Source organism: Erinaceus europaeus, chromosome 1, assembly GCF_950295315.1.
Source record: "Erinaceus europaeus chromosome 1, mEriEur2.1, whole genome shotgun sequence".
In the NCBI taxonomy this organism is placed as follows: domain Eukaryota; kingdom Metazoa; phylum Chordata; class Mammalia; order Eulipotyphla; family Erinaceidae; genus Erinaceus; species Erinaceus europaeus.
Window position 1 is genome coordinate 109,868,938 of NC_080162.1, and position 12,791 is coordinate 109,881,728.

Genomic DNA, 12,791 nt, shown 5'->3' on the forward strand with positions numbered 1-12,791 from the left:
CTCTCCTCTCCTGGATCAACTAGGAATACCAAAGGAGACCACCCGGGACAGAAACAAGACAGGACTAGAATGACCACAGGAACCCAGTAAATCACCCGTGAGTACAAACACGTGTGGCTGGTGACAGAGAGGAGAGAGGGGCCTAAGGGGAGATTAAGTGACTGCTAACAGTTCAGCAGTTTATCAGTTGAGACACCACCTCTAGTCTGCTCCACCAACAAGGGGACAGCTTAAGGGAGGAGAGGACTCCCCAGAGACTCATCAAGTGCAACTCTGAGTCTCCATTGCTACTACCCTCAGAATCTGGAACAGCAACAGGGAGGGAAACCAGGGGAGATCTAACCAGGAAACTCAGGAGAAGACCTATACCTCGGTGGCATAGCTGAGGGGCTGTGAAAGTCTCTTTGCATAACCACTGGATTATCTCTGCCACACCCTACTTTATCTCTTGGTCAGGAGTCAGTGATTAAGCTAAGAAGCCTATTGATAGTTTAAAAGCCCTCAGGCTCCCATAGCCTACAGGGAAGGAAAAAAAAAAAAGAGGCTTTTAAACCACTGAGCTCCAACTCAGGGATTGAAATAACTGTTAACGTCCATCACTGTGAACCCTTTAAATAACTTACTTAGACACAAGTCAATCCAGGCAATAGTGAACAATAATTTGAAAAGTACAGGTAAAGGGAACTCATAACATAATATATAAACTGGTTAAAACAACAAGAAAAAATATTGGAGAATCGAACCAGGACAAGAGTCCAGCTAAAAGTCCTCCACAGGGTGAAGCACAAAATAATGAGTTCAACATCCAAACATTAGCTATGGAAATAATAACAGGGGTGAGTAAAGAATTTGAAAAAATTGTAATCAGAAATGCAGGAACAACAAATGAGAATATGGAAGAAAATACTAATTATCTCATGGTTATTAGAGAGCTGAAAGCTGAAATCGCTGAGCTAAGAAGGCAACTAGCTGAACAAGCTAAAACAGTATCAGAGCAGGGCAACAAAATAGATGAACTCCAGAAAATAGTAGAGGGCAGAGAGAATAGAATCTATGAGGCTGAAGACAGAATTAGCAAGATTGAGGATGAATTAGAGACAACTAAAAAAGAAGTAAGAGATCTCAAAGAGAGATTAAAAGATGCTGAAAACAACAACAGAGTCCTATGGGATGACTTCAAAAGAAACAATATATGCATTATTGGCATACCAGAGAAAGAAAGAGAAGGAGAGGAAGCATTTTCCAGGCCATAGTAGCTGAAAACTTCTCTAGTCTAGACAACATCAAAGATATAAAAATTCAAGAAGCCCAGAGGGTCCCAAACAGAATTAACCCAGACCTAAAGACACCAAGACATGTCATACTTAGAATGGAAAGGAATAAGGATAAAGAAAGGATCCTCAAGGCTGCAAGAGAAAAACAAAGAGTCACCTACAAAGGAAAACCGATAAGATTAGCAACAGACTTCTCCATACAAACACTACAGGCCAGAAGAGAATGGCAAGATATCTATTGAGTGCTCAATGAGAAAGGCTTTCAGCCAAGAATACTATATCCTGCTAGACTGTCATTCAGACTAGATGGAGGCATCAAAACCTTCTCAGACAAGCAACAGTTGAAGGAAGAAACCATCACCAAGCCTGCCCTGAAAGAAGTTCTGAAAGGTCTCCTATAAACAACCAGACCACCACAAATAGGACATATATCAAAACACTCTAAAACTCTACAAGAATGGTGTTAAAATATCTTCAATCTTTGATATCAATAAATGTCAATGGCCTGAATTCACCTATTAAAAGACACAGAGTAGGAAGATGGATCAGAAAACACAACCCAACAATATGCTGTCTACAGGAAACCCACCTAACTCAACAAGACAAACACAGACTTAAAGTGATAGGATGGAAAACTATCATACAAACCAATGGCCCACAAAAAAGGGCAGGAACAGCTATTCTCATATCTGACATGATAGACTTTAAAATAAATAAGATTAAAAAAGATAGGAATGGACACTACTTAATGCTCAGAGGATCAGTCAATCAAGAGGACTTAACAATTATTAACATCTAGGCACCCAATGAGAAGCCATCTAAATATATCAAACTTCTACTGAAAGAGCTACAGCAATATATTAACAGTAACACAATCATAGTAGGGTACTTCAACACCCCACTCTCTCAACTTGACAGATCATCCAGGCAGAAAATCAATAAAGACATAAGGGAGCTAAATGAAGAGATAGATAAACTAGAACTATTGGACATTTTCAGAGTCATTCATCCCAAGAAACTGGAATACACATTTTACTCAAATCCACATGGGTCATTCTCAAGGATAGACCATATGTTAGGCCACAAAGACAGCATCAGCCAATTCAAGAGCATTGAAATCATCCCAAGCATCTTCTCAGACCACAGTGGAATTAAACTAACACTTAACAATCAACAAAAGATTAGTAACAGTCCCAAAATGTGGAAGCTCAACAGTACACTTCTTAACAACTTCTGGGTCAAGGAGGAAATCAAGGAAGAAATCAAAATGTTTCGAGAGTTCAATGAAAATGAAGACACAAGCTATCAAAATATTTGGGACACAGCTAAAGCAGTCCTAAGAGGGAAGTTCATAGCTATACAAGCACACATTAGCAAACAAGAAAAAGCACAAATAAACAGCCTGATTGCACATCTTAAAGACCTAGAAGATGAACAACAAAGGAACTCTAAAGCAACCAGAAGGACAGAAATCACTAAAGTTAGGGCAGAAATAAATAACATTGAGAATAGGAAAACCATACAAAAGATCAATCAAAGTAAATGTTGGTTCTTCGAAAGAGTAAACAAAATCAACAAACCTTTAGCCAGACTCACAAAACAAAAAAGGGAGAAGACCCAAATAAATCGGATAGTAAATGAAAGAGGAGATATCACAACAGACACCGCAGAAATTCAACATATCATGCGAGGCTTCTATGAACAACTATATGCCACCAAGCTAGAGAACCTGGAAGAAATGGACCATTTCCTAGATACCTACCAACTTCCAAAACTAAATAAAGAGAAACTAGATAATATGAACAGGCTCATCACAGCTAATGTAATTGAAACAGTTATCAAAAGCCAACCGGATACAGCAGTATATCAAAAAGATTGTTCATCATGACCAAGTGGGGTTTATCCCAGGCATGCAAGGTTGGTTTAATATACGTAAATTAATCAATGTGATCCGCCACATCAGCAAAAGCAAGACCAAAAACCACATGGTCATATCAATAGATGCAGAGAAAGCCTTTGACAAAATACAACATCCCTTTATGATCAAAACACTACAAAAAATGGGAAGAGATGGAAAATTCCTGAAGATAGTGGAGTCTATATATAGCAAACCTACAGCCAACATCATACTCAATGGTGAAAAACTGGAAGCATTTCCACTCAGATCAGGTACTAAACAGGGCTGCCCACTATCACCATTACTATTCAGCATAGTGTTGGAAGTTCTTGTGATAGCAATCAGGCAGGAGCAAGGAATTCAAGGGATACAGATTGGAAGAGAAGAAGTCAAACTCTCCTTATTTGCAGATGACATGATAGTATACATGGAAAAACCTAAGGAATCCAGCAAGAAGCTTTTGGAAATCATCAGGAAATACAGTAAGGTGTCAGGCTATAAAATTAACATTCAAAAGTCAGTGGCATTCCTCTATGCAAACACTAAGTTATAAGAAGTTGAAATCCAGAAATCAATTCCTTTTACTATAGCAACTAAAACAATAAAATATCTAGGAGTAAACCTAACCAGAGAAGTGAAAGACTTGTATACTGAAAATTATGAGTCACTACTCAAAGAAATTGAAAAAGACACAAAGAAGTGGAAAGATATTCCATGTTCATGGGTTGGAAGAATTAACATCATCAAGATGAATATATTACCCAGAGACATCTACAAATTTAATGCTATCCCCATCAAGATCCCAAGCACATTTTTTGGAAAATAGAAAAAAATGCTACAAATGTTTATCTGGAACCAGAAAAGACCTAGAATTCCCAAAACAATCTTGAGAAAAAAGAACAGAACCGGAGGCATCACACTCCCAGATCTCAAACTGTATTATAGGGCCATTGTCATAAAAACTGCTTGGTACTGGAACATGAATAGACACACTGACCAGTGGAATAGAATTGAGAGCCCAGAAATGAGGCCCCACACCTATGGACATCTAATCTTTGACAAAGGGGCCCAGACTATTACATGGGGAAAGCAGAGTCTCTTCAACAAATGGTGTTGGAAACAATGGGTTGAAACATGCAGAAGAATGAAACTGAATCACTCTATTTCACCAAATACAAAAGTAAATTCCAAGTGGATCAAGGACTTGGATGTTAGACCACAAACTATCAAATACTTAGAGGAAAATATTGGCAGAACTCTTTTCCGCATAAATTTTAAAGACATTTTCAATGAAACGAATCCAATTACAAAGAAGACTAAGGCAAGTATAAACCTATGGGACTACATCAAATTAAAAAGCTTCTGCACAGCAAAAGAAATCACTACCCAAACCAAGAGACCTCTCACAGAATGGGAGATCTTTACATGCCATACATTAGATAAGAGTTTAATAACCAACATATATAAAGAGCTTGCCAGACTCAACAACAAGACAACAAATAACCACATCCAAAAATGGGGAGAGGACTTGGACAGAATATTCACCACAGAAGAGATCCAAAAGGCTGAGAAACACATGAAAAAAATGCTCCAAGTCTCTGATTGTCAGAGAAATGCAAATCAAGACAACAATGAGATATCACTTCACTCCTGTGAGAATGTCATACATCAGAAAAGGTAACAGCAGCAAATGCTGGAGAGGATGTGGGGTCAAAGGAACCCTCCTACACTGCTGGTGGGAAGGTCAATTGGTCCAACCTCAGTGGAGAACAGTCTGGAGAACTCTCAGAAAGCTAGAAATGGACCTACCCTATGATCCTGCAATTCCTCTCCTGGGGATATATCCTAAGGAACCCAACACATCCATCCAAAAAGATCTGTGTACACATATGTTCTTGGCAGCACAATTTGTAATAGCCAAAACCTGGAAGCAACCCAGGTGTCCAACAACAGATGAGTGGCTGAGCAAGTTGTGGTCTATATACACAATGGAATACTACTCAGCTGTAAAAAAAAAATGGTGACTTCACCATTTTCAGCCGATCATGGATGGACCTTGAAAAAATCATGTTGAGTGAAATAAGTCAGAAACAGAAGGATGAATATGGGATGATCTCACTCTCAGGCCGAAGCTGAAAAACAAGATCAGAAAACACAGGTAGAACCTGAACTGGAATTGGCATATTGCACCAAATTAAAAGTCTCTGGGGTGGGTGGGTGGGGAGAATACAGGTCCATGAAGGATGATAAATGACATAGTGGGGGTTGTCTTGTTAAATGGGAATCTGGGGAATGTTATGCATGTACAAACTATTGTATTTACTGTTGAACGTAAAACATTAATTCCCCAATAAAGAAATAAATTTAAAAAAAAACAAAAAACACTCAACTTGAGACTGACCGAGAGCTCTGGTGGGTGACTTACAGAATGCCCACTTATGGCCAGTGCCCTACACAGTGCTGCTTCTGACCAATGGCTTTTTTGGTTTGATGACCAAAAGGCAGCCAAAGACTTGTGGACTCCACTGGTCTCACCATGTTTTTCCAACATCCTTGATGGAAAGGGTGGGATGTCTTTCTGAAGGCTCAGTTACTGTACTAGTTGGGTGTGGCCACCTTGCACAGCTGGAGTAGGGTTGGTTCCCAAGAGACTGTATGTGCTCTACATCACTGTCCAGTATTGGGACTGGGGCGATAGCGTAATGGCTGTGCAAAAAGACTTTCATGCCTGAGGCTCTAGCGCCCAGGTTCAGTCCCCCATACCACCATCAGCCTGAGCTGAGCAGTGACTATTATTACTGTACATTAGTAAAACAATGACTTTTTGTTTTTTTTTTACCAGAGTAGTTACTGTCCAATTTATGATGCTGTTTCACTCACAGCCAAGACTAACAGTCCAGAAATCAAGGGGTGGAAACAGGCCTGGCGATGCTCCCGTTCCATTAGTGACCTGCCACACCACCACCACCCAGCAAAAAAAGATTTGTATTCCTGTTCCCACAACTTCATGCTCTGCTGGTCGGGTCACAGAAAGAAAAGCTTTCATTAGGAAACACAATGAGTCCACTGTTGAGGACATTAAGGCTGCCAACTCAGTCAGTTTAGACTCACTGTGTTTCTGAATCAGCAGGCAAAGAGGGTTACAGTGTTGGCTGGGTGACCGATGCTGACTGGTTGGGGACCACTGGACCACTGCCTCATGGTGGAAATATGGAAGTGTCTTTCTGGAACACAGACGGTCCCTCAGAGTATCTCTTAGTGTTCTTTTTAATTAATTTATTTATTTAACCAAAGAACTGCTCAGCTCTGGCTTGTGGTGGTACAGGGGATTGAACCTGAGGCTTTGGAGCCTCAAGGTATGAGAGTCTATTTGCATAACCATTATGCTATCTACCCATGCCCAGGGCATCTCTTAGTGTTATAAGGCTCTGTGATCAAGGTCCGTGGAAAGCTACTACCAGGTTGCCCTCAACCCAGGGTGGACAAGCGGTGGCCCTGCAGAAACAAGTGTCCAGGTCACCAGAGACGGGCGCTGTAATTGTCATGGGCGTTTCCTCCTTATTTTTCTTTGACTGCATCGTGTGCCTTATTCTTCTCTTTCACGCTTTTATGTGACACCAGGAGTTTTGGGCTTTCATCATACTATTTCAGAAGTGTTAAATTTCATAATATTTAAGTTACAAAGTGCTCAAGAGCAGAGCAGACACTCAAGGGTTGGGTCTCCTTTACTGGAAAAGGAATTAGTGAGTTTTCATTGGTATATGGAATCATTGTGTCATCTTAAATGGGTTTATTTTGTTATTGTCTTTATTGGGAGATCAGGGTGGTCTGTATCATTTTTCTTTTTTTGATAGAGATGAAGAAAAATTGAGAGGGAAGAGGGGATAGAGAGAGAGAGACAAGACACATGGTGGTTGAGGAGGTAAAGCAGTGGATAAAGCACTGGATTCTCAAGCATGAGGTCCTGATTTCAATCCCTGGCAGCACATGGAAAAGAGTGATGTCTGGTTCTTTCTCTTTCTCCCCTCCTATATTTCTCATTCATGAATAAAAAAAGAAAAAAATATATTTAATTAAAAAAAGAAAGAGACATGAAAATCTGCTTCACCATTTGTGGGGACCGGGGGTTCAAACCCAGGTCCTTGCACATAGTGGTGTGTGTGCTCTACCGGGTGTGCTACTACCCAGCCCCAAGACCTATATGGTTTAAGAAGGCATCTATGACAGCCTGGGAGGTAGGGCAGTAGATAAAGCGCTGGACTCAATTTCAAAAGGTCCAGAGTTAAATCTCTTTTCACACTTGCCAGAGTGATGCTCTACCCCCCACCTGCCCCCCCCCCCCCACTCCAACTGATAACTTAAATACTTGCATGTGTAGGGACCAAGTTAACAAGGTATGACTTGTGGTAGCTAGTTCTATTCTGTCAACTTAACTGACCACAGGGCACCCAGATTCAAAGTTACTGCTGAACATGCCTGCGATGGTGCTTCCAATTCGACTGGCATTTGAATCAGTGGACTCAGTAAAACAGGTCCCCACCCGCTTTTGAGGTCCATAGAAGGCCTGGAGAGAATAGATGACAGCAGGAAGAGAAATTCTCTTTGCCCCTACCTCACTGTTGGAGCTTGGACATGGCACTCCATCATCTCCTTGCCTTGTACCCAAGCTTACACCATCAAGGTCTCAGACCTTCAGACAGACTGAACCATTTTACCAGCATCTCACAGTGTCTTCCTTGCTGACAGCAGATTATGGGACTCAGCCACATCACCTGAACCAACTCCTCAAGCTACGTCTAGCAAATGGGGGACAGACATACCCCATTGGTGGATAATTCTAACTGGTGCAGTTCCTGAGAACTAGAGTTGAGTGTCTAATCCCTGCATCCTACTAAGGTTGACCTTCCACCCAGGCAGCTCAGATGTTGAGTCATGTTATCTAAATTGGTCTGCACCCTGCCCTTGGTCCTTTCAGTCAGAAGTCTTATCCATAGAATGGTGCCAGTATGTACCTGTGGCATTACAGCCTTCTCCAAGCCATGGTCTCTGTTGGTGACAAATCGTGAGAGAATTTAGGTCATCTAAGACTTGGGGGCCGGGCCGTGGCATACATGATTAAGCGTACAAATTACCAGGCACAAGGGCCCAGGTGCGGGCCTCCGCTCCCGCTCCCCACCTGTAGGGGGTCCACTTCACCAGCAGTGAAGCAGGTCTTTCTCTCCCTCTCTTTATCTCCTTGTCCTTTCAGTTTCTCTCCATCCTACATATTAAAATTTAGAAAGAGGGGGTCGGGCGGTAGCGCAGCGGGTTAAGCGCATGTGGCGCAAAGCTCAAGGACCAGTAAGGATCCCGGTTCAAGCCCCAGCTCCCCACCTGCAGGGGAGTCGCTTCACAAGCCTTGAGGCAGGTCTGCAGGTGTCTGACTTTCTCTCCCCGTCTTCCCCTCCTCTCTGCATTTCTCTATCCAACAACAATAACTACAACAAGGAAACAACAAGGGCAACAAAAGGGAATTTAAAAAGTTAAATATATATATATATAGCTTCCAGGAGCAGTGGATTCATGGTGCAGGATCTGTCTGCTATACATCCTAGGCATCTTCAGTCTGCACAGCGACCTCCATTATTGTTAGAACCTTGGAGCCTGCAGGTGCAAGGGGACAGCTAGCACCTTCAGCTCACAGAAGTGTGCAGTGAAACACCAAGTACCGGGGGCCCGGTGGTGGCACACCCGGTTAAGCACACATAGTACTAAGCACAAGGTCCCGCACAAGGATCCGGGTTCGAGTCCCTGGCTCCCCACCTGCAGGGAGGAGGAAGCTTCACAAGCGGTTTAACAGGTGTGCAGGTGTCTCTCTGTCTCTCTCCCTATCTACCCCTCCTCTCAATTTCTGGCTATTGTTATCAATAGATAACACAATTAAATTAAAAAATTCATGTGGCCAGGCGATGGCGCACCTGGTTAAGCACAGACATCACAATGAGCCAAGGTCCTGAGTTCAAGCCCCTTGTCCCCACCCGCAGGGGGAAAGTTTCACGAGTGGTGAAGCAGGGCTGCAGGTATCTGTCTCTTTTCCTCTCTTACTCCCCCTCCCCTCTCAATTTGTCTCTATCCAATAATAAATAAAGATTTAACAAATAATAATAATAACAAAATAAATCTGTCCTTGAGCTGGCCGCCTTGGGGCATTCAATGGGGTGTTCGTCCCTCGCCACCCATCAAGCCTCGGGAGGCCAGCAGCAGCGGTGCAGGAAGAGCCTGAGGTCTGGAGGCAGCTCCTGGGCTGTGCCCAGGCGATGTCTCCCGAGCACACACTCGCCCCTGCACTGCCCAGCCTCAGTGGTCGGCGACTCAGTCTCTCTTCCGCCGAGACCACCAAGTCAGGTCCAGAGGCCGCCCGGGAGACGCATGCGCAGAACGAGCCCCGGCGCAGCGCGCTCTCGGCCGGCTGAGTGCAGAGCTTCCACTTGTCAATTCTGTGCGGGTGGGCAGGACTTCTCCGAAATCTCGCGATTCTGAAGCTGTGACGTTAGGTCCATGAGTTCAGTGGGCGGGGGAGGGGGCAAGGCCGTCGTGGGGCTCTTTTTGGAGTCTCCTCCGGCCCAGGGACCAAAGAAGACTCGTTTCGGACGATACGAAGACGGGCTTTGCCGTCGTCCCCGCTCCCGAAATGTCGTAAAAGAGCCGGTAAGCGCCTCACCCCCGTGACATAAGAGGGGACGCAACGACGTCAAGGGGTGTGGCGCGCCACGCGGGAACTGACGTAAGGATTGCGTCACAGGAGGGCGACTGGGGGCGCGGTCGCCATGGATCGCTACGCGGGAGTCCTGGAGGAAGCGGTGGACGGGACGCGGCAGCAGGAGCGGCACTACCAGCTGCTGTCGGCGCTGCAGAGCCTGGTCAAGGAGCTGCCGAGGTGCGCGGCCGGGGGTGGCTAGGGTGCCGGGCTGGGAGGGGAGCGCCCAGGCTAGCGGGCGGGCTGGGTGGGGCCCCGGCCGCCGCGCTCACCTCGCCGTCCGCCCGCAGCTCGTTCCAGCAGCGCCTGTCCTATACCACGCTCAGTGACCTGGCCCTGGCGCTCCTGGACGGCACTGTGTTCGAGATCGTGCAGGGGCTGCTGGAGATCCAGCATCTCACCGAGAAGAGCTTGTACAACCAGCGCCTGCGGCTGCAGAATGAGCACCGAGGTGCGCGGGGGACACGGGACACCAGCGCCCCTTCTACGCCGCGCTTAGGGGGCTCGAACCCTTTCCTGGCGTGGCTCAGAGGATACTCCTCAAACCTGACCTGCTCGGATTTTCCTGTGTTCCCACCATATTCCACTCTGCTACAGATAGCAAGGTCTGAGCCTCAGTGCTGGGTGTGCTCAGAGGCAGATTCTGGTGGTGACGGCTCTTATAGCCCGGGACTGTCTCCCCAGTGATAGTCCTCAGTTGTCAGCTCCCCGTCTCTCTCTCTTGATGGGACACGCAGGCAAGAGGTGTCACTTCCCCCACAGCATGCTGATGCTTCTTTGGTCGTTCCCCTCCAGCACTGAAGCAGTCACTGCGGCAGAAGCACCAGGAGGCCCAGCAGGCCTGCCGGCCACACAACTTGCCTGTGCTGCAGGCGGCCCAGCAGCGGGAGCTGGAGGTAAGGGGGGCTCAGGAGCTGGTGGCTGCAGCCTGGTGCAGGTCGGGAGCCAGGAGAGCCTCTGCATGTTGCGCTTCACTGTAGGGGCTGGTTGTTATATGCCCCAGAACAAGGTAGAGAGAGGCTATGGACTCCCCCTGTTTCTCTCCACCTGCCTTCTTCCCCCCCCCCTCACCAAGACTGAGCTAGTACAAAGCAGGTGCTGAGTGGACACCATTATGCCCATGGTTTGGAGGTGCAGGGCAGTGGTGGGGTAGGACCAGCCTAGCCAGTAGGCTCCCATTTGCTTCCAAGTTTCTCAGAGACAGCTGGGAAATTGATATATAGCCAAGAAGCCATAGATGGTGGGGGTACCTTTAGAAATGACAGGTCCCAAGGCAGCGAAGCCAGCCATGCAAGGTCACCTAGCAGCCCCAGCGGGTACAGAGGCCATGTGGATGGCAGGAAGTAGAGCCTGTGCCTGACCCAGCTCCTGGTAGTACCAAGCTGCCAGTGCTGTCAGGCAAGACCTGAGCTGGGGAAGGATACCTGAGGTTGATTCTCAAGAGAACTCTGGTTGGGACAACCAAGTCCCTCAGCAAGGCTCAATGTGGTCCCTGGTGTGCAGCAAGGCACCAGTGGCCCTGAAGCCAGAGCTCTGGTAGCGTTGGCAGGCCTGGAGCTTGTGTTTGAGGCATTGGTGGGCCTGGAGGGTAACTGAACACATGTTCCCTCACTGCCCTTATCACTTGGTACCAGGCCATAGAGCATCGGATCCGCGAGGAACAGCGGGCAATGGACCAGAAGATCGTCCTGGAACTAGACCGGAAGGTGGCAGACCAGCAGAGCACACTGGAGAAGGCAGGGGTTACTGGCTTCTATGTGACTACCAACCCACAGGTCGGTACCCCGGGCTGGCCTTGGCACAGGCTCCCAAAGGATCAGCTCCGCTTAGGGTGCCAGGGGGACCTGACCCAGGGTAAGGGGAGGGTTCCCACACTGTGCTAGGTGGAGGCCTACTCTCCCTGGGCCCTAAGTACCAAGCTAGGGCAGCTGTCAGCCCCACTGGGGGGGGGGGAGTCCCAATGTAGCCCCCATTCTGGTCCTCACAGCAGCCCCTCTGTGCTGACAGGAGCTGACACTGCAGATGAACCTGCTAGAACTCATACGGAAGCTACAGCAGAGGGGCTGCCAGACTGGAAAGGCAGCCCTGTGATCAGGCAGGACCCTTGTGAGTCATCTGCTGTTCATTGTGGCTGAGAAGACAGTCTCCCCCTGCTGTAACCACAGACAGCCGAATGCTGAAGTGGAGCCTGTCATGATACTCTGGTTCCACATTCAAGTTGAATGCATGAGTGGTCAGCTCTCTAAGAGGCCAGTGGGACCCAGACCCTGTTGGTGACCACTGGCTGCCTACATCTGACAGTTGTCTAAAAGATTAGTGTGCTAACAAGGACAGCATGTCCAGCCTTCTGTCTGGGTACCCCAGACCTGGGACTGAGGTTATAGCTCATTCCAGCTTTCATCATGCTCCATTGCATGTTCTGGACACTAACTTAACAGGTGCAGTGCCCATGTGAAAGAGGATTTAAGGGCCCTGCGCAGCCCAGAGAAATAAAGATGTCTCGAACTGGTCTGCACATGGTTTCTGGTGGCTTTTGTCCAGGGCCCAACTAGGGCTCAACTGGTAACTTTTTGGCATCCAGAGGGGTGAGCAGAAGACCCTGTGGGGGTGTAGATTACAGGTCGGGGATAGCCTCTCTCAGAGCAGCACAAGCTTAACTAGTCAGTGGGGCAGCTGGGGTCCAGAGAATTGGAAGGGCTGCACTAGGAGCCTGTCTCCTGGTGAGCCTGTAGGAATCCTCGGTTATCAAGAGGACAGCACCCTAAATAGATGAGTATAGGATTCAGTCTTGGAGATATTAGAGGATGTGTGCTCCATCCCCCAGTGCTGGAAGATAAAGCCCAAGAGACTTCAAGTGACCCCAGCTACTCCTTATACTAATGGA

The 12,791-nt window shown here is 46.7% G+C and overlaps 1 protein-coding gene across 1 annotated transcript; it reads left to right on the forward strand.

The window, feature by feature from the left end:
* Positions 1-9,714: 9,714 nt before the first annotated feature.
* Positions 9,715-12,420, forward strand: DGCR6L (DiGeorge syndrome critical region gene 6 like). Its single transcript, XM_007533387.3, has 6 exons — positions 9,715-9,858; positions 9,953-10,087; positions 10,198-10,358; positions 10,703-10,803; positions 11,542-11,682; positions 11,915-12,420. Exons 2-6 carry the CDS (start codon positions 9,978-9,980, stop codon positions 11,996-11,998), a joined length of 597 nt encoding a protein of 198 aa, XP_007533449.1. The 5' UTR covers positions 9,715-9,858; positions 9,953-9,977; the 3' UTR covers positions 11,999-12,420.
* The last annotated feature ends 371 nt before the right edge of the window (positions 12,421-12,791 follow it).

Bases quoted from the DNA above. Each gene is read 5' to 3' on its own strand.
- DGCR6L (XM_007533387.3), top strand. From the start codon at position 9,978: ATGGATCGCTACGCGGGAGTCCTGGAGGAAGCGGTGGACGGGACGCGG. The intron at 10,359-10,702 runs GTGCGCGGGGGA...GTTCCCCTCCAG, and splicing joins GCTGCAGAATGAGCACCGAG to CACTGAAGCAGTCACTGCGG. The intron at 11,683-11,914 runs GTCGGTACCCCG...CTGTGCTGACAG, and splicing joins ATGTGACTACCAACCCACAG to GAGCTGACACTGCAGATGAA.